This window comes from Tauraco erythrolophus, chromosome 28, assembly GCF_009769465.1.
Source record: "Tauraco erythrolophus isolate bTauEry1 chromosome 28, bTauEry1.pri, whole genome shotgun sequence".
In the NCBI taxonomy this organism is placed as follows: Eukaryota; Metazoa; Chordata; class Aves; order Musophagiformes; family Musophagidae; genus Tauraco; species Tauraco erythrolophus.
The window spans coordinates 2237486-2264646 of record NC_141492.1 but is presented as its reverse complement, the minus strand read 5'-3'; the positions used below and the strand labels follow the sequence as shown (position 1 = coordinate 2264646).

Genomic DNA, 27161 nt, shown 5'->3' with positions numbered 1-27161 from the left:
GGAAATTGTTTAACTTGAGGTGATGGTTATTTGTAGCATACTTGTATTGTGCAGTGAGCTGTTAATTTTCTCTTGCAATTAAAATCAAGAAGTTTTGATAACCACTTTTATAACCTTCAATCTTGCTGCGTATCTCAGACTAAACAGAGAAGCAAATGGCTGGAAAGTGCTTGGGATATTTTGTGGCAAATGTGATTATGCATTTAAATTTTGGCACTTCAGATCTCTTCTTAAATCATAATAGCTTGCAGTGACTGCTGGTAACAGGCTTGCATTCCCTCATGTCTCTGGTGTGTAGGAGCATAATACGTATTTTTTCGTAGGAACGTAAATCACTACTGCGTAATGCTTACGAGTTCTGGCCTGGGCATGAGACCTCATTGCATGGTGTGACCTTGTTTAGCCTAGAAAGACAGACTGACCACATTTTGTAGACTCAGCTTGGTGTGAAAAACACTTTGTCCAACTGTCAGTAAGATTATTAATTACATTTCTCATCATCTTCCAGTCCTTGGAATTTCAGAATGATGTTAAGCAATAGTAAAATGCATAGTAACACACTATTTGAATTACTTTTTTTGTTTCCCCAAAGTCTTGGGAAGAAGCGCCTCGTTTTTCCGTATTTTGGAACGTTTGGCAAAATGTACTGCTCAGGTGTCCGCATATGAAGTAGTAGTAGGGAGTTATGAAGAGCCTGATGTGTGCTTTAAGAATGCTTTTTTTGAGAGCAGCTTGTTGGTCTTCAGTATTTATTGCCACAAAAATAGATACATGGAAAATAAATACATGGAAATAGATTTACTGACCAGTTCTTACATGGCTCAAATGTCTACAGTGATGTAACCACCTTATCAAAGCCACAGATTTGGTTTGCACGCATCAGCAATGGTAAGTCCATTGATACTGCTGCCGAACTTGGCACTGGGATTGTCTGGACTAGCACCAACAACAATTACATAGTGCTCTGTGGTTTTAATACATCTGATACGAGTGGTTTGCTTTCACTGCCAGAGGTTTGTGATTTCTAGAACATGTATTTTTGATGGTCGTAAATACAGAAAGTGTGGCGATATGAACACTATAATGCCTAAGGAATCTGTAATTAGTTGGCTTGAACATTTATGGCATTTGCACAAGCCAAGGGTCTCTTATCACTACTGTGGAAGCAACAAAATGCTACAGAATTACTGTGTTATCAAACTTTGAGTGTCTTCATACTTCAAGGATGTATTTCAGAATTCAATGGGAGGCTTTGTGAAGTCTCATTGTCATTAAAATACACATTCATCATACCATCTTCATAAACTTCACTTACATCAACAAAAAGAATTCCCTATGCCAGGGCTTTATGGTGGAAGGCATGACTATGACTAAAATGTTTGAAAGTTTGAAACATCAAAGCTCTGTGGAGTCTTGTGTTGTAGTAACATGAGTCTGTACAGGGCACGAAAGTTTGGAGAAAGCTTGAGCATCAAATTAGATCAGAATCCTAACTGGAAAGAATAATGTAACAGTTGCATACCAGTTGGCAGCAAATGCTTAGTGAAGCAACATGTAGTCTTGATCTGGTTTTATCCCCAAACCTGTAGACTTTTGCATTTTCGAGGTAAGTGCTTCAGATAATCCTTTAGCTTAATACATTACACGATGACGTGCAAGATCTGTCTTCAGGGATTGTCTGTCAGTCAGCTGATCAAAGTGCTGGCTGGCACGTGGCTATCCAGCAGTATGTCTAACAGTTGGGGTTGGGTTTTTTCCCTGTTTCCAACATTACCCTTTGGAAATGTTTACAAGCTGAACACTTTTCTGAATAGGTGGGGTGTCTAAGGATGTCTGCTTACACAGATCCACGTTATCTGTGCCCTTTCAAGGGTTTAACTTTAGCAGTTCTAGTCATCTACTCCCGAGTATCTTGGGTGTTACAACTGTCAGGAGATACCTGTCATCAGCATCTGAGTTTATGGTCTAGGCTGTGGCAAGGAATTCTCTGGGGCTTCTGCTGGAGAATGCCTGGCCAGCAGCTCTGCATCTCAGGCAGTGGCTATGTGGCATGTCTGCATACCAAATTATAGTTATAGAATCATGAATGGTTTGGGTTGGAAGGGAACTCAAAGATCATCTGGTTCCAACCCCCCTGCCATGGACAGGGACACCCTCCACTACACCAGGTTGCTCAAAGCCTCATCCAACCTGGCCTTGAACACTGCCAGGGATGGGGCAGCCACAGCTTCTCTGGGCAACCTGCTCCAGTGCCTCAGCACCCTCAGAGGGAAGAATTTCTTCCTCCGATCTCATTGAAATCTCCCCTCTTTCAGTTTAAAGCCATTGCCCCATGTCCTGCCACTACACGCCCTTGGAAAAAGCTCCTCTCCAGCTTTCCTGTAGGCCACCTTTAAGTACTGGAAGGCTGCAATAAGATCACCCCAGAGCCTTATGTTTCTGAGCTTTCATCAACTACTTTTATTTCCTGGATCAGAGTCAGGATTTTTGCTCATTTTAGGAGAAACTGGTTCCAGTCACCTGTGGCTGTTAGAGCAGATAACAGACCTGTCCACCGCAAAGACTCAGGCTGCATCAGAAAAAAAAATGGAATGTGGCTTGTAGGCAGCGAGGGCTGTGGGTGAATTAAGTCGGGAATGTCCTGTTTTGGCACAGTATCAAGTTATGAGGATTTTGCAGGTGTTTATTACTCATAGTAGAGAGCCAGTTTGGGAATGTATTGAACTAACCACTGTGATTTATCAACAGAAACAATTACTGTGCCCCAGGAGGTTACTTTTCTCTGCCCGTCAGAGCCTGCTTTGTTGGCATGTTTTTTCCTTGCCTCTGTGCCGTTTTTAATTTTGAGACTTGAGGTTGAATTTGCAGACCTGCTCCTTAAAGGGAGCTTTTTTGTGACTGTAAAATGAGGCTGTGTAGTGTGGAAATTCAGACTAAAATCGTATCATCTCTGCAGTAGTTTGTCAGAATTGTTTTATTGTTCCTCGCTTGCTGAGACTGCTACCAGGGAGCAAAGTGCAGCTGATATCAGCATTTCCGAGGGACTTTTGTCTCAGTGGAGTGTTCTGTTCTCATGCTTTAAAGATAATGAAGTGAGTCATTGTCTTTACATCTCATGTGATTTATTATAGACATACATTGCTAACGCTTTCCAAGGGAAAAAAAAAAAACAGATCTTTTGTTCAGACTTGTGGCTTTGAACTAGTGGGCTGATTGGGAGTTTGCTTAACTGGGGGTTTGCTTTGATTTATATTTTTTAATCTATGTACTGAGAACACTTCGGCAGACAATGGAGTTCATGGGAGCTTTTTGATTATGTGTTTTTGTAGGTGTACTTCTGCTTTGGCGTCAAAGATGAGTAGATTAATCAGCACCTTTTAGTCTACATGGATACGCCGATGTTTTATTCTCCTACCGGAAAGGTGAGGCTTATCTGCACCGAGTGCAGGTTGGTAGCTCTGATAAAGAAGTAGATTTGACATCTTGAAGAAAAAATGTCAACTTGTGAAGCTTTAGAAGTGTAGAAAACTTCCTAGACTGACCGTCTATATGAACTGTGCGGTAACATCTCCGACCCGTTCTGTCGTTAGCGTTTGACACACTTATTTATGACCTAGTTCATCTTTTGTCATGAAGATGACAAGGTGGAGTTATAACAAGAAGTGAAATAAAATTAGAATACAGTTTAGGCATTTGTCTTAACCCAAAGGATGTGTTTGTAGGGGCAAGTACCAAACGACTGCTGAGTGTAGGAGAGAATGTTTGAAGGAGGAAGGAGTCCTACGAGCTGTCGAGGAGCTCAAGTCAAATGTAGACAGACTCGTGCTTGAGCAGAAAATACTGATAGTTCTTGCTTCGACGCTCCCCAGTAACAGAAGCGATGAGCCGTTCTGCAGAGGACGGAGGGAGAACAGGACCATTATCCACCTCCCATAATAAACAAGTTTCTCAATTATAAGCCCTCCTTGCCCACGCTGGCAACCCTTTTGCTGGTCCATGTTTAATACCAGTGATAGCAAATCTGTAGACCTGACGACCTAAACGTAACTGCCTTTTTTTATTCTTATTCCAAACCAAGACTCTCAGTAAGCTTTGTAAGCTAGAAATGTTATGGCTTTTAGTTGCTTGACATGCTGGATACGCCTGCTGTAGTATAAATGAGGGTGAAAATTACGGGGCCCACCAGTTGGCTCTTGGAATGAACTGCATGGTTCATACAAGGATAAATCCCTTCTGATGCTGAAGGCTGTGCAACTCCTATAGTTTTCATGGACTATTAGGAAAACAGAATTGTAGGTATTTTTTCCCAAAACACCTGTATCACTTACAGTTCTGTACTTAGTATGATAATAACTGATTCTGAATTTCCTGGCTGCAGGAGGTGCTGGGATCCAGTGCATGATTGGCTCTATGGATTAACGTCAGTTAGAGCTGCACTGAACTCTGGAATGAACCGTTTTGAGGTGAAGAGGTCTGGGGGTTTTTCTGGTTGGCTGTATGTTGAAATTCCTCTCTTGTACGAGGAGGCATTTTCTTCCAGATTGGAGCAGGTTAGACCAGCAATGTGGTGCGGCAGGAGTTACGTGGTGTGTTTTTAAACTTTGCAGTGTGAAGTGTGGGTCAGTATATTCATTGTCTGAAAAAAAAGATGACCAGTGAGGTGATACAGCCTAATGTTATGTAGAGCAGAACAGGAGGAATTATAGGAAGACTTTGTGCGTTGCTGAATAGTTAGTGTGCAAAAGTAAAACTTGGGGGAAAACTGTCCCAGCTTTTCCACAATACAAGGAGCTGTGCTGGTTATCACTGTTCGGGAGCAAAATTTTGGGGTTTGTGATAGTGCTGAGCAGTAGTTTATCAAATTTTAGATATTAAGGACAAAAATAGAGGACAGAAAACATGCTGTTTCATATAATGATGGTGGCCTGCCTGTGCTTGGGACACTGACGGCACACGGTTCTCTGTTCCTCCTGTCTTGGAGAGGACGTGGTGGGGCTTGGAAGGGGCCTGAGGCTGGTGACAGAGATGATCACAAGCAGAGCAGAGCTTCCAGAGCAAGAATGACTGAGTGGGCTGGGACTCTTCAGCCTGGGAGAGGTGATTTAAATCACGCACTTAGAAGATCTGAAGTGGCATGAAGTAGCTGGATAGAAGCTGACTGTTCACTGTCTCTTCCAATAGGACGTGAGCTCAGGGCTGTAAGTGCAGTTATGAGGAGCGAGTTTCAAAGGAGGTGATGACTCTTGCAGTAGGCAGTAGACTTCTGGGAGTCTTGCTCAAGGATGCGATGGCTGCAGAAAGCTGAAGGAGAGATGTTTTGAGAGTTACCAAAGGACTAATTATGTTCGGCTTGAGATATTTTTAGGGCTGACAATTGAAGCAGAGGGACTTGCAAGGGAGTATTCTGTACTGCCTCTTCCCTCAGCATTTGCTTAAAGGCATCATTGGAGATGGAATACCACGCTGGATAGTCCTGAAGGCGCTTATTGCCAGATACACGTTGTACTAGGGGGAAAAAGTGCATCCCTCAAGAAATGAGGGTCTTGGATCTGAACAAGGTGCAGCAACTTCTTTAGTCATTTAGTTATCCTGACTGCTATCCTTTTTGATAGACTTCACACACTGCTTTGTTTTGCTCAAGTTGGCTCTGGCTTCTGTGTAAGCTGGTCTAGACTCCCTCTGTAGGCAGCAGAAAGCAATAGCCAGGATGAGTTCCCTTTCGAGATGCCTGTTGCTCTCTGGCCACCAGAACGCGGATTTTCTTGATGACTTGTGTGTCCTCTGCCCGGTGGCCAACAGCCAGTCAAGGTGCCGGGGCATTTGGTTTGACCTGCCACTGGTGGGAAACCTGCAGCCCCCTGGCAGCCGTCAGGATAACTGGATGTTTCTTATTTAACAGCATTCCAAATCTAGGCATTTCTACAGTCAAAATAAATCTTACTTTTTTTTTCCCCCCTCTATTGCAGGAATATCTATTTTGGGTCGGTGTCTGACATACTAGAAAGAACACTGGATTTTGTACGTTTGAATGAGGTCTTATATCTTGCTGTAGAAATTTGCAGCACACACACCTTAATTTTGGGGTGACTTAAACTGAGCACCGCTGGGAATTGGAATGAGACCTTTCATGGGAATAAATTAAAACTGCCTTCTTGTCCAGAGTTCTTGTCAGTGCATCCTGCTGTTTCTCCTACACCTCCAGCTGAGCTCTTCTAGAGTAAGCACAAGCCTACTCTAGAAGAGCTCAGCTTCCTGCTCCCAAGTCATTCCCTGCCAATACTATGAAAATGTCATTAGGTGTTTTTTCTATAAACAATCTCATTACCCACTATTTGAGGCAGACATCAAGAAATTAAATCTGTGAATTGTCTGCCATCTGCCACACCAGTCAATTAAAACCAACTATTTTTTACTACAGTCTGTCTTATTAATCTTTTTGTTTTTCTGTTGGAATTCTGTGTACAGGATAATTACAGTTATTAACAACAAACATCTGCAAGCAACTATGAGACCAAGCAGTGCCACCAGCCAGTGCCAGCCTACTCAGCTGCAGCATGCTGCCAGGGATTTGTACTGCCCACTGAGGGAGTGCTGCTGGAATCCAACATCCGTGTCTTGCGTATGTATGTGTTTTATTTTAGAGTTCTTGCACTACAGGTGGTTGGTTTTCAAATAAGACACTTAAAAAAACACTAAAGCCACTACTTCCTGTAGTCGCAGAAGGCGATGAGCTTCCTACTCAGAATCTCTGGAGAAGCCTGTCTCTCTACGAAGAGAAAGAGAAGAGTTTCTTCAGTATGGAACTACTATTGTGAATTTGAAGAAACCTTCTTTCTCAAATATCTGTTTCATATCAGGCATTTGGTTCCAATAAAAAGGTTGTGTTTAATGCATGTTTGGAAATTGTGGAAATAAGAAATGGGGGAAGTGATTTTCTCTTTCTTTTGTGTTTTTGTAACTAGAGAACTTAACACTATACTTAATGCTTGTGTCTCCAAATAGGATTTGAAATAACTTGAATACATAAGCAATATTTTTCCGTATCTGTTTGTTGAGAGAATATGATGATATGAACTGTGGATTATAAACATTCTTAATGAATTCATTGAAACTGGGCTAGACAAAGTGATATTTCTGTAGCACTGAGTTTGAGAAATCTGAAATGAAGCTCTTACAGAATTAGTATTTCACCTTTTTCATGGGTGATGTAGATTTGCAAACATACGTGTAAGATGTGTATTTGGTTACTTCATCAAAATTTTTTGGGGAGTGCGGCACGGGGCTGAAGGTTCAAGTAATGAGAAAAGCTTTCTTCTCCAGATAAAAAGTGAATATTTTGATAAGTGCAGTTTTCTCTGCCTGCTGGAATGAATATGTACTGCTTCAAACTTTTCGTTTACATAGCTTTGTATTTCTTCACCTGGATTCTTATGAATTTTGTTAGATAACCTCCTTCTGTTTTACGAAGAAATTTTTGTTGATGTGCTAAACATCTCTTTCCTAACTCAATTTATATGAAAGTTTGGGAATACATCTTCTGGGGTGCCTTCTGTCCTGCAGCTGGTTATTGGTGTGTCCATTAATGCCTGGAATCGGGGCCAGCTGCCCCATGGAGAAGTGTGTGGAACCCACCTAAATGTGAATTCCAGTGTGAGAAACAAAACTTGAGAGAGGAGTTTCCCCCTTACCTGTGTTACTTTCTCAGTTTGCTACCTGAATGACAGCTTACTTTTTATGGTGGAAGAAGAGAGATGTGTTACTTAGTGATGTTTGCTGAGAGCTATAACGTCTTACAAGAGTATACTTCACCACCACCAGGTTACCACATCTAAAACTCCTACAGATTTTTTTACAGAAGCAGGAATGTGATGTGCCTATAACTGCCTGACCCCTTTGAACTTCTGCTTGCACTAGTTATGACTTTAGTGCCTTACTGAAAACTTAAACCCCAAACAGGTTGGGGCAAAAGGGTCCTTAGTTCTTCGTGTTTGGTGAGGTGATATGCATCTAATCAAGTGCACGTGCCTACAATATTGTCCCGTGTGTCTAAACCAGCTACATTAGGTACACTCTGCAGTCAACAAAAAGCTGGTCACGCAGATACTCGTGGCCATATGTGAGTCTTGCAGCCAAGACTGGACTGATTGTGTAAGAAGCCTAAAAGGAATAGGTTGTGCGAGTGCTTACAGTAGTGCAAGGCAGTAAAGGAGAAATTCATCAAAATGTTAGTGCTTGCGAGGTTTTCATACATTGCAGGTTTGAGTGTGGCTCCAAAAGGAGTTGTTTTTTTTTTTAATCTGAGTGTTTCAGGAAATTTTCAATTAATTTTCAGAGGACAGTTGATGTTTTAGTAGAAAAACAGTAGTGCCATTGAGAGGGAAATGAATATGTTGCCCTGTTTGATTGCAGACTTACCGGGAGCACTTAGAATGACAACAGCACAGAAAGAAAGATGTTGTTCAGAAGACAGGAAACCACGGAAACAGGAGCCCCGCAGGATTCAAAACCAGCTTCAATGTGAGCTCTGTGATGTCTCTTGCGCGGGAGCAGGTGCATGTGCAGCGCGTATCCGGGGAGCCCTCACTCAGAAGGTGGGACAGGTTTGTAGTTACGAACATAACAGAGTTTGCTTATGTTCTGGGAGTGTGCACAGGAAGTGAAAGATCTTTCAGAAACACTTCTGAAAGAAAACTTGTCATAAAAATATGTGCTTTAAGTCAGTTCACTGCAGTGAACGAGCTCTTGGGAGAACCAGGTGTGATCTGAGCATAAGTGTGTGGCTCAGCTTTGCCAAGTATCCCTCCTCTAAAATTGTAATCTATGCTGAGAAACTTAACCATGTAAAAAATGTTTTCTGTAACGTTTTTCTCTGAACTGATGTTGAAATGATGTTACAGTTAAGAGGGAAATAACTTTATCACACCAACAACCTAAGCATAGCAGAATCAAATCTCAAGTGTATTCCTTCAAATGTTCCAGAAAATTGTTCCACAATTGAACTTGGTTTTGACTGTTCAAGCCAATATCTCTAAAAACCTTTTGCTCCAAGTGTTCAGTCATCTTTGGACATAGTTCTTTAAGTCTTGTCCAAGTTATGGCTTTCAAAATATCTGAGCACAAGAATTGTCAAGTGTTTCATTTGGCCTGGGAAGAAGATTACGTACTTCTAAGACATTCTTGTGTGGTCAGTAAAGACCAAAGTAGAGTGGTCTTTACTGGAATTCTTTATTCTAATGTCCACTTTTATACCAGAGTGTTTACAGCAGGGTGCCAGTATTGACTCCTAACTCTTAAAGAAGCTGAAAAAAGTCTGTTCTGTCTGAGATGAGCTATGAATCTGAAATTAAATCTGTTCTTTGTAGTTTGTTGAGCTTCGAAACTGTTGTATGAATAGAAGTTTAGAAGCAATTGGCTTCTGAGAACTGCTCACAGGAGGGATGCTGAGGGTGAAGAGGAGGAGGGGATGTGAGCTGACCTGTTCAGAAATGTTCTGGGATATCAAAGGCACCGGTGTCTGGTGTGTAGCATCATATGGATGTCAGCTTGTGATAAAAGGTATAAAATGTTTCAGGCCTAACTACAGTTTTGTAGTCGATACGATAAACATCATCAAAATTAGAGTTAAATTTTTATTTGCAGAGCACAAAGATTCTAGGAGAGTCTCAAATTGCCTTTTCTTTTGAAAGACTTCTTACCATTGGGAGAACTTTCCTGCCTTTCCAGAGATCCTGCCTTTGCCAAGAGTAACTCTTTAGTGTTACCTGTTGGACACTGTGGCAGTCCGAATGCCAGACAGATACTCAAGTGGAAGCTTTTGCTTAATAAAGGAAAACTTTTAGCATAGGCATTGGTTCTGCGTTCCATCAGAGGTGCAAATCTCGGTCATAGATTTGTTCCACCACTGTCAGCTGCTATAATAATTGTGATAATGACAAGGAATAGAACAAACTGGGGAAGATTTCAGGGTGACACACGACTGACAATAGTATGAAGGGTTTTTAACTTAAATGCTATGAAGGATGTCTTCCTAAATAATAAAGAATTGGGCTACTAATCTTGTTTTCTTCATTCACAGACAAAAAGAAATACAGGGAACAAGCAACAAACTTGTGGAAGAGAAGGAAATTAAATCAGAAGCAGAGCTGCAACTACATCTGTGAAACTACACCTGGAGGGCTGCTGGATGTACAACCTGTTGTACATGACCACGTAGAAGAGGCTAACATTTTTCTTCACAGGATAGATTGCTACGGGAGGCTTTTGATTTCAGACATACTAATCATGATTTTTAACATATTTGCAATGCTGTTTTTTCAACAATACTTGATCCAGCTTTTGAACTTACCATGCTGGTTTATTTCGTGCATAATTACCTTACTCTGATTTTTCAACTCTACGTTTATGGGCTTACGTGTGAGGTTTTATTAGTCAGGCTTTTTTTTCTGTGGGTAAATCCTGTTTTCAATGCTGTGCCAGGTGATGAAACGTTCAGATTGCTTCTGTTGTTATTATTTCATGAGTTCCTGAAAAATGTTTACTTTGCTTTTAGTTATGAAATTGTACATTAAGTTTTGAAATCTAAATTAAAGCTTCAAGTATTGCATTTCCAGTGAGATCAGTTTTTGTTCTTCCCGTTATCACTATAAGCAAAAGCAGCTAAAAATTAAACAAAAAAAAGAGGCAAGTGTAAGAACTATGCTGAGAAAAAGCCCATGATGACACAGGCAGGTGACTGAATACCAGGGAGTAGGTGGGTGCTGCAGGAAGTGGTAATGACCTTCAAGGCAACATGCACTATGGACTCAAAAAACTACTATCAGAAATTCTTTGCTAGAAGATGATTACTGTTTCTTATGAGCTTTAAAATGAAGTCATAGCCATTATGATGACAAATACTGTCTTGTCACTGTACATGAATGAATCATCTTCTAGTTAAATTTCTGTGGGGTTTGCAGTTGCATCTTTCTAGAGCCCTTTGCAGCTGAAATGGATGTTGCATTTCCTTCCTGTCTTAAATAGCTTTGTGATGTTACTGTGAGCTTTTAAAATAGCTATTGTACATTACTCAATGGGTTAGCAAAATTTTAATAAGGAATAAGCATGTGCATCTTGTAAAAGTACATTCTGGTGAGAAATTCCTAAATGCAAAACAGTTGTTACTGTCATGGGTAGTTTTCCTGAACATCTTTTATGTCTCAGATTGGAAATGATGAAGGAAAAAAATATCCGACTTCATTGTGAGCTCTGAGTGCTGTTTCAATGGGTTTGCATTTAGTATTCAGAGAGTAGTGCTAGAATCCTACCACAAAAAAAAAAGTGATAGGAGGTGGGGAAAAAAGTTCTATTCTTGCATAGGACCGTAAAACTGCAATACATCAGTGGTGGAAAAATGCCAACAAATAAGAGAAATACCGTGGAAACTCCAAAAGACTTAGTCTAAATGACAAAGGTGATATATTCTGCTGTTCTGTGTGCTTTAGAGAGACAAGTTCTTGTATGATTACTGCAGTTAAGAAGATTACCAGGCAGCTGTAAAATCCTGCGGGCACTCAGTTGTCTCAGATCTTCAACATTTTTAGAAAGAAGCTCTGAACTGAGCTCTTCATTCGCTTGACATTCATCCCTAGGAAGCTTTGTTTGTTATCAAGTGCAGGTCAACGGGTTATTTTGTGTGTGGTTGGTTGAGGAGGAGACCATGTGTCTGTTTTGGTGGTAAAGTATCAAAGATAATTTCTTACTTGGCTATTTACATGACAAAATTTTTCACACAAGTTGACACGTTCCTGGTGGTTTTACTGGCCTGTGACAATACAATCTAGAAATTCCAAAGTGCTAAAAAACCCAAGGCAGAGACCCAAGGATGGGCATGTGTCTAGAGAAGCAGCAAGGTTTGGTTAAAGGGAGAAGGTTTGTTTGCTTTTTACTCTCAATATGTCACTTTTATCTCCAAAGGTGATGGGACTTTTTGTAGAAGAGGCTTTAAACATCGAGCCCACTAAATCCTGGCAGTGGCACATTCTTGAAGGTGTCATGTCGGGATACTGTTGGCAGGTGGGTATCATGGCATTACCCAGGACCCTCACTGGAATCTTTGGCACAGCAGCTCATGCTGTGAATGTTGTTCCTCAGTTCTGCTGCCTCTTGTTTGTTTTCTGATGAAAGTGTTGTTAAGTGAATGTTTTGACTCCTCTGCATTGCTGAAATGGTCTGTTAAAAAAATATTGACAGCAACACTCTCTCCAGGAAGGAGAGACCTTCTGATTCATAAGGAAAGACTAATACTTGAATTTGTCAGAGATGTATTTCAAGCCCCCAGGCACGCACACTTGGCTTTTACAAAGCTCGTGTTGCTTTTCTCAACGCTTGCAGTCGTTATTTATAGAAAAGCTTTTAAGGGAAGTCTCAAACGCTGTAGCTGTGTGCTCATTCCAGAGAATCTAAAGCTTGATCAGTTTGCTGTATTTTCTTACTTGAGGTAAAGCAAAATTCCAAAATTATTTAAACAGTTTTTAAACTTTCTTTTTAATTCTTTGCCTGCTGAGTTTTGCTGCTAAAAGCCTGTCTGCAATATATTTATTTTTCTGATACATTTTCTTTCTCACAACTTGCATTGTCAGATGAACCTGGGCTGCAAGATCTCTGTTAGAAAGGTAAGTGGGATGCTTTGGAGACCGTGAGCCCTCAGGAGTGAGAAGATGTCACAGCCCATGCAGAGGTAGGAAAGAAGAGCAGTTAACTGTTGTAACAACAGTTACGGAGGGCACTTTGGTAAATGTTTCTGGCCATGGTACTCTGGAGATCCCCACTGCAATTAACACTTCTAAACTACTGAGAGATGTGGTCTCCATTTTATTTATTACTATATTTGTGTCATTAGTAACACCAGAAATTGCGTTGATGTTGCTCACTTTTTAATAAAGGGGTTCATCAAAGTGAGCGGATATTTCAAATGAGAGTCGAGCTGTCTTTAAATATAATGCTCCTTGTTTTGAATGTTCGTCTGCCATCGAGTCCTCTGTCACGTTTTTTATTGCTTATGTGGAAGGCTGTAGAACTTACTGTAGCACATGAAGTCGTACAGTGCATGACTCAAGCCCTCTTCCATTCTGTTTGCTTAGCTGTTCTTAGTTGGGTTTGCAGTAGGAACGGTCATTTACACAGAATTGCTTCTTTTTCATCGACAGTTAAAAATTGCCTGACTGTGCTGTTTCTTTGCAGTGAAAGCATCGACTCTCTCGACCAATATCAAATAAGCAAACGTTAAAATCCTGCAGTTACTCGTGTTAAATATGATGAAAGAGAACTGAGTATGAGACTAAATTAAAATTGCAGAAGCCACTCTTGCCTGAAACCTCTGTGGCTCAGTGCAGAAGATTGGTTAAGGCGACTTCAGCTTGGCCACTGAATTCTTCATTTCTGATTTCCAAAGCAGCTGGCTACCTTAGCCTCAGGTAAGTGTTTGACATACAAGCTTAATTGCTATGTATGATGTAGCAGTGGTGGTCATCAGATCTTCTAAATAACTTTCCATAGTGTGTGTGGGAAGAACTGCAGATCTCTATTTATTTCCTTCATACAGCTGCCTTCATTTCAGTCAGGTTCTTACTTTTTTATCTCCTCCTTCTCCCAGCATGGTTTAAAAATGCTGAATTTCAAGGGGAAAAAAAAAAACAAACAAGGGACTTGGAATGGGCCCCTTGCCATCTCCAAAAAATACACTTAAGGCATACTGTAAAAAAAGAAGAGATCTGGAAGAGCAGAGGGTGAAGCGGGTGGAAAAAAGACAAAAAAGGAGATGCTGCCTAATGATGATACCGTGTGTATAAGATAATGCTCGTATAGTTCCAATTTTTATATGTAAAGAGGTCGTGGTTTAATTTGGTATCTTACATTGTGGCTGCCCCATCCCTGGCAGTGTTCCAGGCCAGGTTGGATGAGGCTTTGGGCAACTTGGTGTAGTGGAAGGTGTCCCTGCCCGTGGCAGGGGGGTTGGAACTGGATGATCTTGAGGTCCCTTCCAACCCCAACCGTTCTCTCATTCCATGATTTTTAATAAGTTTTCCTTGAAATAGCGTACTGTAGGTAGTTTTAAATTGTACTATAATCTACAGAAATCACACCATTGTGTAAGAGTGAAGTTGCCTGTGGCAACAGTTCCTTTCCTTCTGTTATGTCTCCTTCCCCTCCCACTCTTTTGCTCTAGAAGAAGCTCTTCCTGCAGCGAAACAGGTAGACAGTCAGATACTATTAAAGAAAAACAAACAAAAACCCACCCTCTGGTATTGTGTGTGCTCTTTATATGTTTTCTTTATTACTTTAGGTTTCTACCCTCAAACTGGAGGCAGTTTCTATCCTGGCCTGAAGTGGCTGAAACTGCCATGTGTTCTTATATGGGTTTGGTATTTTTATTTTATCCCACCCCTTTTGGAATGGGGATCTTGCACTTCAGGAGTTCCCGTTTGGGAGCGGCGACGTGGGTGCAAAGTGGTAGAGAGACACATGGCTGCTTACTCAGAACCTTTCTGGTGGTTTTGGCAAAGTCGACAAGCAAATGTGTGAAGGACAGGCTGTAATTTGGCTCCAGCATTGTCCTAACGGTACCTGGAAAAAGAGTACAATGGAGAAAACTGGAGTTGAACACTTTTGTTGTTCTATGTGATGTTGCCAGTTAGCTAGCAGATTGTCACTGGTTTCAGCTTCATGTCTGTGTTCATCGTTTAACCTTCAGTTTCAAATCACTCTTCACATTCCTGCAGGCTTTTTGGAGTATTTTGAACTACAGCTTTTTGGAACTTACTGAAAAACATTATTTCTGCGTTGTTTATTGTCAAATAAAGCTGTTTCTTCTTTAAGCACTTTTTCTGGGGGTGTAAAGCAGGTTCTGTTTAAATATTCTGGGTTAAGAGTTTTAAGCTGTTCAAAAATAGATGTTTGAAGAGGGTTGCATTTCAGGGCTTCCCTAGATGTTTAAATAGATGCATTGTTGTATTTATCTAGTAGAGTTTGGAACTAAAAGGTGCTCACAGCTGCTGGCTCTGCCGGAGCTGCTGCTGTCCTTTTGCTGTACAGCCACCCTCACTAGTTTTTGGTAAATCACAAAGATTGAGAAGTGTTGAAATATTGTGAGTGGATTCTAGCCTTTTACTGTAGTCAGATCAAAAGAGGATGAAGTGGTGCCGCCACTCCAAAAAGCTCCCCTTGTTAGAAATTAGGAAGTAAAACCATCAGATGTTGCCACAAGTGCAGACAGAGGTCAAAGCCAAGTTGCAGTAACCAAATACTGATTGGTTTAACTGATGTAGCAGTCCCCATTTGGGGTAAGTGACGTAGATGCCCGTCAAGACCAAGAACCCAGATGTGGAACAGGCCACTAAGTGCTGCACGTCACCCCTCAAAATAGTCACAACATGCAAGCACGGACACTGCAGCAAAGGCCTGATGTGTCTGGATAAAACAGCTGCCCCAGGAGCGGGGTTTGGGTGTAAGAAATGGTGGTGGCCAGCTGTAGCCGTGTGTCTTCCACTTGTCCCTGGAGCATGCCCAGTCTACCTTCTTGCTGGGCCATAAATTTGTGCTATTTGCTCTATAAGGGTTTAGTGTAAACATCTTTGCTGTCCATGCTGCTCCTTGGGGCTGCTAGGGACAGAAGGGAATCCCGCTTGGAAGCGTCAGTCTGGCTCCTGGTAACACGTGTGCATAGTGTACAGTTGTACAACAGCATCTCAACCTGGCGGTGTGTACAGCTGCGTGGAGCGCAGTATCATCATCATCATCATCTAAAGCCCCATCTGTTATGAAGGGCGACATACCCTTTCAAACAATCCTGTACCCAAATGACCCAACAGTGGTGTGGGGTTGAAATATAAATCTTTGCTGTGAAAAGGGGTGTTTAAACCCAGTGAAGTTCTCTTTAAATGGTGGAGGTTGGATGTCGAAGACCGAGTTGGACATCCTATGCCGCCCGTACAAGCAGGCAGAAGCAGCAGCTGCACAACTTGGCTTGCTCGAAGTCGGTGTTTGAAACGGGGCTCTGCACTGCTAATGCCCAAATCCGTGCTGAGAAAGAAGGAGCTGCTGTTTCGGTACATAATGTGCTGTTCCCAATGAATATTGCCCATTGTTCCTGCTCCAACATCTGCTTCCTTGGATAACTTTTGTCCTTCTTACCAGGAACGGCACCGCTCGACGGTTTGTTCTGCAGAACATCGCGCTTGTGACTGTGAGCCTGACCCAAAGGAGGAAGGATGCTGGGAGGAAGACTGACAAGTGGCTAAAGCCTCAGCCTAAACGTGAGAAAAACAGTTCCCATATGATGGCACACTTACCCAGCAACTTCAAGTGCTGCAAAATCTTGATGTTTTGGCTAACGGTAGGCTGTTTTGGGGGCACCTGGGCACGCTGGTGATTCAGCTGTACAACACTCAACTGGGCTGTGCAGTGCAGATAAATACTTTGCTGCACCAGAGAAGAGAGGAATAGAATTTTGAGGATTGATGTGTTAAAAGACTGAAGCACTGATGGGGTGGTAGATACTCACATGTGTAAAAGGGATGACCAGCTCCAGCAGAAGCAAGTGGGAGTCTTTTTGCTGGCCGTACAGGAGGACAGGGAAAGCCCTTTTATTAAGTCTGGGAGAGTTGTTCCCTGTGCACGATGCCGAATTCTTTGGGCCAGTCACGTCTGTAACAATAACAGGATGTGGCAAAACCCAAAAGTGTGCAACATCTCTGTGTGTTGCAGGGAGCACTGTGCAGACCCCAAGAGACCTGATGCTGAGCCCCTCGAAGGTGGTGCAGGGGCTGTAAGGATGTGCTCTTGTGTTTATTCTTGAGCTTGAGCGGACCTGGTATCTAAGGATCCGTCCTCACAAATCCAGAGGATAACACAAGCAGTGCTCCTGGGGAAACACGTCCCAAGAATCCTATAAACAGACGAACTCGAATGGCTTGGGGAAGTTGTTTGTCAATGGAAAAATATAACCAGGAGCTGAAACTACTGGCTAGTTTACAATAGTTTTCTTCTACACTGCCTTTGCCCTTGAATTGCCAGTATTTTCTGAAGGCTTAAAACCCATTTTATTAAAACCAAACCAAAAAAGTACACACACACAAAAAAAAACCAACAAGACCCCTGAATGAAGTATTGTGTTTGCCTGAAACTGCATTTTCTTCTTTTTCACCGTTTTGCTAAGAATATTGGAAATGTTGAACGTTGGTGCAAAACTCCAGTTTTCTGGCTGGGATGATGAACTGCGGAGGCAACTATTCCCTCTCCGATAGTTGCGGATGCTGGAGGATATAGATAAGCCGCTGCCGTTGGACAGTGGTGTTCGTTTAAAGGTCTCTCTGCAATTGCCCGTTCCAGCCTGGGATGCAGCTGTGTTTTCATGCCCTGTAGAGCAGCAAGGAGCAGCCTTGCTCTTGGACCAGCCTTCCCTAAGTCTCACAGACGTCGATGCTGAGGCAGGATTAGACTTCAGGATCCCTGGTCCCACTGCATCCTCTCCTGAATCTCAGTCTCCCTGAGGAGCTGCTGCCACCACGGGTCTCCGCTCCTCAGGTACCTGCTCTGACCACGGCAATCGAGATGGTAACAACAAATCTCCCTGTTTGCATAGTGGGTCTTTAATTTTCTGCGAGTGCTGCGGGATACAGGGTCTGACGATCTCCGGTTCGTTTCTAGTGAGGGTGTGTACTTGTGTCCTCAGAGGGTAAAAGTTGGTTTAAGTGTTGTCAAATAATGAGTCATCTCTGATTAATGTTTGACGGTGCGGCGGCAGGCACTAGGACCTCTGGGACGCTGCATCGGCAGCCCTTACCAGGAGAGAAATCAGGAAATAACGCAGAAGCTCTTTCTGCGAGCCTGCCCTTGAAAATAAAGCTTTGCTGCTCCATATGAAAGAGAATTTACTCTCCAGGAATTCGGGAATCTGAGTCCAGGTGTAGCTGTGAGCTACCTCGAGACACCATTGTCCCCAGGGCCCTGCATGGACGTTGCTGGGAGGTAAGTGCAAGGGTCTGTTGGAGTTGCTGAGAGCAGGTGACGTGTCGTCGTGTCTGCTCCGTCAGTGGAGAGGGACGGACTGGGTGTTGGAGCGTTAAGAGCATTGTGGTCAGTGAGGAGAGTGGCCAGGTGTCACCGGTTTTTCAGCAAGAGCACTGGACTTGCCGTTTGTCCAAGTGACCCTTAGCGTGGCCGGGTGTTTGTAAAAACGTTCTCCAGCTCGTGTTTCAAAGGTGTGCGTGCCGTGCATCCAGCTCCGGTTTCCGTGCAGAGGTGCAATCTGCCGATGCACGTTTCCCCTCTTCTGCTGCCGTGCCGTTGAGTCCCGGCAGCTCCTCGGTTGGAGTAACTCCGTGCACTGGAAACAAGGCTGAACAGTTCAGGGTTGGGCTGGCTCCACCAAACCCCACCGCGGTTCTGTACTTCTCATCCTCATTGCAAATACTTAGGTTAACTGATTGAAAAAAAAGTATAGAACAGCTCCAAAACAAAGAGGGGGACAAGTATCTTGTCCCAGGCATTCTGCCCATGCATCCTCCTTGTGGGAACGTTTGTTGCAGTGACAGGAACTGCATGGACAAAACATCTCCAAGAACAAATAGTTGCTTCAGGACATGGTGTGTGAGTGGCACCAGGAGGAAGGTGATTCATTGCTGTTGCTTGCTGGTGGCTGGGTGGAGGCACTGGCCAGTCTCCAGGCTCTGCCAGTGGCAGGTATCCGTGTGAGGGTGCCCAGTGCCAGCTGGGCAGAAGAGAAGCCAGGCCCTTGGGCAATCAGAGTGAAGGATCTGTTCCTTCCAAGAACCACCCACTGTCTGCACACAGGGGCAGGACTGAGCAAACAGTTGCTACTTTTCACCCAAAATGACTGTCCTGGAGCAGCAGAAAACGAAGGACCAGATGTCGGAGCTGCTATCATCCTCTGGGCTCAGCCAGCATGTCCTTCCTCATACCAGGCTGTACCATGGCGAGGGGTATGGAGTGGACCCTGTCCTTAAGCTTTGTGCCCATGAGGTCCTCACCCATCCTGGACGTGAGCTGAGCTGCATCCAGTCACATCAGACTTTGGCTGTGCCTGCCCAGAGCAGCTGCCTTTGCACCTGTAGGGCGACCAAGATAATATGCCTGGCATGGATGAGCTGCAGGACAGGAGGATGTCTGTGCTAACAATGGCCTCTGGAACAGGTGAAACTCCTGCCTGCTAATATCAACCTTGTGACAGCTGCAGTTTTCCTATTTTTGTTGTTCTGGATAGGGACTGGCATGATAAGTCCTTGGATCCTTGCCATCATGGAGACAGGCTAGAGTTTACCACCGGTGATGCAGAGGAGTGACCATGACTCACACTCCAAAAGAGGAATAGAGCAAAGACTGTCATCTCTGCTCCAAGGAGCTGAGTGAGCCCCCACACCTCTCCCAGCCCAGCAGAGCTGGGGAAACATCATCCTGCTCCAGCTAGAAGTTTCCAAGAGGCCAACGGTCGGGTTTCCCAAGAGCGGCACAGTCAGTGCTGGGTCCCAGCCCCACATCGCCCTGCCCTCGTGTTCACGGAGCACCAAGAAAATCAGTATATGAATGAAATCACTTCTCGCCTTTCCTCAGATGTTTCTCTTCTCTGGAAGTTGATGCTTCCCTGGCTGTTTAGAGGTCTTCTTGGAAACAGAGAAAAGCACCGAGCTGCTGGCATAGCTTCCACACTATCTAGTTCTCTGGTACAAAGGAGCGAAGTGGGCATGAAACAGCTTCGCCCACGTGGGACGTGGGTCTCATCGGATGGCGTCTTTAGCAGAGCTGAAGAGTGTGAGCTGTGAGCACTGAGATATCCCACCTTCCTTTGGAAAAGGAAAGAAGGCATCTGGTGTGCAGTGACAGAGAGAAATTTCAACTGCAAAATGGATCTGGAGGAAGGATGCTGAAATCAGAACAAAACTTGCAGAAACCATGAGTTGTCTTTCAAGACCTTGGTGTGTTTGAGGATCATGCCATGGTATAGGGATGCACGGCAGCCCAGGCAGTGCCACCAAGGGCACAGGCTTGGTGTCAACACCCCAGCGGGTGCACTGTGTCCCCTCCAGCCCTCTGTGCTCCTAAGGCAGCAGGAGAGGATTTGTCCACTGAGTCCCGCCATCCACAGTTTCAGTTGTTTAAGGAATTACTGGATGGAATGCTCTGGGAAAGTGCCCTCAGGGATGAAGGAGCTGAACAGAGCTGATAGTTCTTTAAGGACATTTTTCTTAGAGTGCAAGAACACTTAATTCCCATATGTTAAAAAAAAATCAGGCAAGGAAGGCAGAAAACCAGCATGGCTCAGTAAGGACCTACTGGTCAAACCGAAGTGTAAGAAGGAAACACACAGGCAGTGGAACCAGACATGTGTCCTAGGAGGGATATAGGGATGCTGCCTGGATGTGTAGGGATGGGATCAGGAAAGCTAAGGCACAGCTGGAGTGGAATTTGGAAAGGGATGCAAGGAATAATAAGGGCCTCTACAGGTACATTGGCCAGAAAAGGAAGATTAAAGAAAATGTGTCCCCCATTTAAATAAGACAGAGAGCTGGTGACAACCAACATGGTGAAGGCTGATGTACTCAACTTTTATTTCCCCCTGCTCAGTTCTCAATGTTAATCTCTCTTCCCATGTCTCTCAAGGCAGGGACTGGGGGAACAAAGTCCCTCCTGTTGTAGGAGATCAGGTTCAAGACCACCTGAGGAACCTGAGCGTACGTAAGCCTACAGGATCCAACAAGATGCAGCCCAGGGTCCTGGGGGAGTTGGCTGATATCATTGCCAAGTCCACTCACCATCACATTTGAGAAGTTGTGGCAGTCAGGCAAAGTTCCTGGTGACTGGGCATGAGCCAACAATGTGCACTCATAGCCTGGAAAGCCAACTGTTAAGGTTGCATCCAAAGCAGTGTGGGCAGCAGGTCAAGGGAGGAGATTCTGCCCCTCTACTCCACTCTGGCGAGACCTCACCAGAAGCACTGCATCCAGCTTTGGAGCTTCCATCACAAAACAGATGTGGACCTGTTAGAGCAGGTCCAGAGGAGGCCACAGAAATGGTCTGAGAGATGGAGCACCTCTGCTATGAGGAAAGGCTGAGAGAGTTGGTGTCGTTCAACCTGGAGAAGGCTCCGGGGAGACCTTATTGTGGCCTTTCAATATGTAAAGGGGGCTTACAAGAAAGATGGAGAAAGACTTTTTACCAAGGCGTATAGAGACAGGACAAAGGGCAGCGGTTTTAAACTGAAAGAGTGAATTTATCTTGGGCATAAGGAAGAAATGTTTTACGATGAGGGTGGTGAGGCACTGGACCAGGCTGCCCAGAGAAGCTGTGGCTGCCCCGCGCCTGGATTGTTCAAGGCCAGGTTGGATGAGGCTTTGAGCAACCTGGTGTAGTGGAAGGTGACCCTGCCCATGGCAGGGGGTTGGAACTAGGTGATGTTTAAAGGTCCCTTCCAACCCAAACCATTCTATGACACTATGATCTTCCCATGGATGTGACACTGAGGATGAAGGGCTGCAGGAGGAGAAGAGCCACAAGTTTGAGTTGGAAAGTGGTCACATGCATCCTAGCATGACAAAGTTGGTGGCAGGGGGAGCACAGGGACCTTGCATGACCATCCCACAGCCAGCGGATGTGACAACCCTGCTCAGCCCAGCCTTGCCCTTCAGCGTCCCACTGCGGGGGGCAGCCCCCACGTCAGCCCTGCTGTGTCCCACGTCAGCGAGGCCCCGCAGCCGGTGCCTCTTGTGGCCCTGATGACTCGGAGCTGCTGAAACAGGAGATGAGAACAACAAGTTCCTGGTAAAACCACATTCTCCTGTGGCTGCGGCGGTGGGCCGCTGTCGTGCCAGCAGTGCCAGTGGGCAGTGGAGCCCATCTGTGGACTCCAAGGCAGGGAGAAGGGGCAGGGGCTGGGAGAGCTGGGTCCTGCTCCCACCCGGGTTTGTGATGGGAATTTCCCTGAGGTGCAGCCTGTGTGGGCAAGGTCTGCAGCCTCTTCTAAGCCTTTTTCTCCCTGCTGCAGTGCTGGGCTGCCCGAGGTGACAGGTGGGTTTGCAGGAGCTGTGTTGGCCAGAGGAGCCCGTGGGGACAGCAGTGGTGGCCTGGGACGGGCCAGCTGAGCCCCATCCCTCCACAGCCCCCTTTGGTTTCTTCTTTGCAGGTGGCAGCAGGAGAGGACAGGCAGTGCCTGATGCGCTGACAGCCGACCATGTCCGGGGTGAGTGGGGCTGGCACAGGGACACCAGCACTTCCCCTGCCACCGTCGGGGTGACACGTCCCCCCTGGACCACTGTGGGGTGCAGGAGGACTTGTCCCCAGTGCCCCATGTCCCCAGGCAGGGCTTCAGATGGTCCTTGGGGCTGGCCCTGGTGGCTGTGGGAGGCAGAGGGGGGGTCAGCGCTCACCATCTCTGCTGATGCTGCCTTCTCCCTTGCAGAAACACTGGCCCCCGGGGACGCAGTGCGTCACCAAGCACGACCACACCAAGCCGAAGGCCCGGGAGCTGGCCTTCCGCAAGGGCGACGTGGTCACCATCATTGAGGCCGTGGAGGTGAGCCCCAGGGGTGCTTGGGGGATGCGCTGCTCCGGGAGGGCATGGAGGGGGTGGGACCCCAGTGCCACCAGCTGAACCGCCAGAGACAGGCTCCCCGCTTCATGGCGAGATCCTGCCTTCCTGCCCTTGCTCCGAGACCCTCTCGTCCCCAGGGCAAGGGATGGTACCGTGCCAGACACAACGAGACGGGGCAGGAGGGGCTACTGGCGGCCAGCGCGCTGCGGGAGCGCGGCGCCATCCGCGTCGACCCCAAGCTCAGCCTCATGCCGTGAGTACAGCTGGGGGTGCCCGGGGGACCTTGGGAGCTGCGACAGCGGATGAGTCCAGTGCGTTTCTCCCCAGCCAGGTTTTGGGTGGGCAGCTGGGGGTAGCGCAGCTGTTAGCCGTGCCCTGGCGATGGGGGGATTTGCTGGGGTCAGCATCTGGCTTTAAAGACCCCTAGTTGTGCACACCCAGCTTGGACAGACCTCACAGGGAGGGGTTTTATGCAATGGGGTCTACGCAGCTTTGGTGAGGACTCTGCTCTCCCATCTTGCTGCTGGTGCTGGGGGAAGCCCACCAGCATGACTCCTCTCCCCAATGCCCCTTTCCCCAGCTGGTTCCATGGGAAGATCTCGGGAGTGGAGGCGGTGCAGGAGCTGCAGCCCCCCGAGGACGGGCTCTTCCTGGTGCGCGAGTCCGTCCGGCACCCCGGCGACTACGTGCTGTGCGTGAGCTTCGGCAAAGAGGTGATCCACTACCGGGTGGTGCACGAGGAGAACACGCTCAGCATCGACAGCCAGCAGTACTTCTCCAACCTCATGGACATGATCGAGGTGAGGAGAAGCCCCCCTCCCTGGGCAGCAGACCCTGCCAGCGTTGGACTAAAGGCAAGACCCTCATGGGGTCACACGGAGCAGTGGCAGGTCCCTGTCCCTTTCTTTTGTGGTTTTCATTGGGTTTTGTTACTTGGTGTCATTCTCCATCCCAGCCAAGGGCTCATGGTTGCCATTCAGTTTGGGGTGCAGTGGACAGATCTGGGATGCTCTGGGGATGTCCTCTGCCGTGAACCAGCTGTGCCAGCAGCAGCCTCGGTCCTCTGCCCAGGGCTACATTTCCCCCCATCCTGGCTCATTCGGTGCTTCATGCAGCAGCGGGGCTTAGAGCGTTTTGGAAAATGAAAATTGTGGCTGTCTCTGCCACCCCTGGACCCTGAGAGAGGTCTGAGTCTCGCCGAGGTTTTGAGGCATTTTGCTGCGATTCTCTCCCCTCCGAGCTCCCCTCTCGCCTGCTGACCCCGAGGGGCTCCCGGGCTGCCATGTCAGCTCTCTCCCTTCCCGTGAGCTCTTTCTTCCTCAAGGTGCATCTTCACCCTGTCTTGTAGCTGCTGCCCAGCTCCTCTCGGGGGCAGTTGTGCTCTCGTACATTTTTCCTCATTTAGACACAACTTCTGCTTTCGGGATGGGTCCTTTCCCCTTTCAGCTGCCCAGCCCCGCTCTGTAACTGCGATGGCTTCCGCTCCAGTCACCTCTGCAAACCACCCTCGGCTGCTGAAGCACCTGCCGGGGCTTTTAACCCCATCAGCTGCCAGCTGGCTCACTGGCAGCATCCCGCATCACCCGTGGTCCATCACGGTGCTGTGCCCGGAGGGGAGCAGGGCTGAGACGTGGGCTGTGAAACACGGCACCAGGGAAACGCAGCGTTTCGTGCTGCCCAAGCTGAAGGGGCTCCAGGCCCCTTAAGGGTGGCAGTGGTGGTGGGGTCCCGTGGAGCATCCCAAAGCCATTTCCCAGCTCCACGCCCTCAGCTGAGGGGTAAGAGGTGCCATTTCCGCATGGCCTCCATCTGTCCATCTCTTGACAGCACTACATGAAGGAGCAGGGAGCCATCTGCACCAAGCTGGTGAAGCCCAAACCGAAAACTGGGATGAAGTCAGCTGAGGAGGAGTTGGCCAAAGGTAGGGGATGGGTTGTGGTCCACGTTTTGGGGACAAGACAGCACAGTCCCACTAGTGGGCCCCTGCTAACCTGCCCTTGTGCCCGTGCCCAGCTGGCTGGTTGCTGAACCTGCAGTACCTCACACTGGGAGACCGCATCGGGCAAGGCGAGTTCGGAGGTAGGTGAGAAGATGGGGTTGGAGGTTCCCCGGCCACAGGCTTCCCCAAACGGCACCTCCTGACATCCCCTGCCCATCCTGTGGCATACAAGGCTCAGCCTGGGACGTGGGAGGGTCTCAGATGCAGGACTGAGCCTGACCCCCCCCCCCATGTCCCCTCCCAGATGTCTTGCAGGGTGAGTATATGGGGCAGAAGGTGGCTGTGAAGAACATCAAGTGTGACGTGACCGCCCAGGCCTTCCTTGCTGAGACTGCTGCCATGACGTGAGTGCCCCATGAGGGGATACAGCCCAACCCTGCCCCATGGCCCGGGCACGAGCAGACACCCCCTTGACCCAGATCCCCTCTGTTTCAGGAAGGTCCGGCACAAAAACCTGGTGTGCTTGCTCGGTGTGATCCTGCACAACGGCCTCTACATCGTCATGGAGTTCATGAGCAAGGTGAGAGCACTGAGCTGGTCCTCAGCCAGCGAGATCTGTCACTGCTCAGATTTGGGACAAAATCCCCCATTTTGGGGCTGAGCTGGACGGGTGCCGGGCACTGCAGCCTCCGTGGGAGGTGGATCTCCAGACAGCCCAGTCTCGTTGGTCCTTACGTGTTTCTCTTCCTCTGTCAGGGCAACCTGGTGAACTTCTTGCGCACGCGGGGCCGGGCTCTCGTCTCGACCCAGCAGCTCCTCCTGTTCGCTCTGTAAGTCCATCTCCCTCCCTCTGGGCTGGAGACCAGTGCCCTGTGTCCTCCCAGGATAGGGCGGGGACAGCCCTGGGGGACACGCGGTGACACTGACCTCTGCCTTTCTCGGCTGCGGCAGAGACGTGGCCCAGGGCATGGACTACCTGGAGTCCAAGAAGCTGGTGCACAGGGACCTGGCTGCCCGCAACATCCTCATCTCCGAGGAGAATGTGGCCAAAGTGAGCGATTTTGGCTTGGCCCGGGTCAACCCCAAGGGCAAGGATGCCACTTTGCTGCCCGTGAAGTGGACAGCCCCGGAGGCCCTGAAACACAACGTGAGCGATGGTGGGAAGGGAGGGAGGGCCAGGGGGTCCTCCTGAAGCAGCTCATCCCATCGTGTCCCCCCTGCTTGTCCCCTCTCCTGCCGACCCATCCCTGCCCTGCAGTGGCCTCTGACATGTTCAGCCCCGCATCTCCTGAAATTTGGTTTCTGTCCTGACCAGCCCTTGGCCTGGTGCACAGCAGGAATTGGGCAGCTCCGGTGGGATGCGGCAGGATGGACCCAGGGCCATCTGGGTGGTGGGAAGGGAAGAGGGAGTCGCACCCTGGGAGCTGTGAGCGTCAGGGGGTTGGGGGCTGGCACTGTCTCCTGTCACCCTCAGGGAGGGATGGGTGCCCAGCACAGCCCCTGGCTGGCTTCAGCCTCCCCTCCTCCTGCCACCACAGAAATTCTCCTCCAAGTCGGACGTGTGGAGCTACGGGATCCTCCTGTGGGAAACCTTCTCCTTCGGCCGAGCGCCTTACCCCAAGCTGGTGAGTGCCATGCTGGGGGACACCATGGGTTACACCCTGCTGGCACTGATGGACCAGGAACATCCTGCTGTCCCCTGGCTGGGGCGAGCCCCTGCCAGGGCGGGGAAGGGGGGTCCCAGCTGGTTTCTCCATCCTGCCAGAGCCTGAAGGAGGTGACGGAGCTGCTGGAGCAGGGGTACCGCATGGAGCCCCCCGAGGGCTGCCCGCCTGCCATCTACACCCTGATGAAGAGCTGCTGGGAGCTGGAGCCAGGCAAGCGGCCGTCCTTCAAGAAACTCACAGAGAAGCTGCAGAAGGAGTTGAAGCACCTGAGGAACGTTTAACCCCCATCCTGCTCCCAGGACCTGTGACCAGAAGCCCCTCAGACCCACCGGGGTTGGGAGTGGTGTGGCAAGGGGTGGCTGGGCAGCGAGGTGGCCTACGGTGCCACTCTCTCCCCATGGAGATGGGGCAGCATCTGGGAGGTGGTCTCTCCTCCCCCGCAGCGCCCGAAGGCATCCGGGCACAGGTCTCTTTTTCCCACCGCACAGCCCAGTGAAAGTTGCCATGGGGTCGATCTCCCCCGACCGCCGGGGTGGGGAGCGCAGCCCCCAAGGTGGGGGCCGTGCCTCAGACACCCTGGACGGTGGGTGCCGCATGTGGGGTCCCTTTGAGCTGCCCCTCCCAGGGACAGGATGGGACATCTCTGCTCGCTGGAGGATGAAACCCCGTTCCCAGCACAGCCCCGCTCCAGCCACCCGGCCCTGCGCGGCGACGCTGGGCGCAGCCGGCTAAACCACACGGATTTGGGCTTTTTGATTAAACCAAAGAAATTAGTTCAACGGCATCGTTAAGCCTCTGGGCTCAAATTAGGCCTATCCCTCGCTTGGGGCCTGGCAAAGCACAGGGAAAAGCCTGGGGGGGGCTCAGGACCACCAGCCCTTGGAGCCCCCCACCTGCAGCCCGTCCCCTCTCCCCCCAGGGCTGCGCAGCCGGGGATTACTCTTTTAATCAGAGTCTGTATGGGAATCACTTGCAT

At 47.6% G+C, this 27161-nt stretch overlaps 1 protein-coding gene and 1 long non-coding RNA gene across 4 annotated transcripts; both read left to right on the top strand.

Moving 5' to 3' along the window:
- The first annotated feature begins 6473 nt into the window (after positions 1 to 6473).
- Positions 6474 to 8591, top strand: LOC147526718 (uncharacterized). 2 transcript variants are annotated; one of them, XR_015222903.1, is made up of 2 exons: positions 6474 to 6619; positions 8410 to 8591. It is a non-coding gene; the product is annotated as an uncharacterized LOC147526718 (long non-coding RNA). The 2 variants fall into 2 exon arrangements; XR_015222904.1 differs by having other exon boundaries at positions 6474 to 6623.
- Positions 8592 to 12617: 4026 nt separating this feature from the next.
- On the top strand, positions 12618 to 26538 carry MATK (megakaryocyte-associated tyrosine kinase). 2 transcript variants are annotated; one of them, XM_009989697.2, is made up of 13 exons: positions 17987 to 18003; positions 22172 to 22228; positions 22448 to 22561; positions 22717 to 22832; positions 23160 to 23379; positions 24407 to 24500; positions 24593 to 24658; positions 24823 to 24922; positions 25014 to 25098; positions 25275 to 25348; positions 25470 to 25665; positions 26057 to 26143; positions 26284 to 26538. In XM_009989697.2, exons 2-13 carry the CDS (start codon positions 22220 to 22222, stop codon positions 26464 to 26466), a joined length of 1344 nt encoding a protein of 447 aa, XP_009987999.2. In that variant the 5' UTR covers positions 17987 to 18003; positions 22172 to 22219; the 3' UTR covers positions 26467 to 26538. The 2 variants fall into 2 exon arrangements, with proteins under 2 accessions (XP_086483914.1, XP_009987999.2); XM_086627788.1 differs by lacking the exons at positions 17987 to 18003; positions 22172 to 22228 and adding an exon at positions 12618 to 12650.
- The last annotated feature ends 623 nt before the right edge of the window (positions 26539 to 27161 follow it).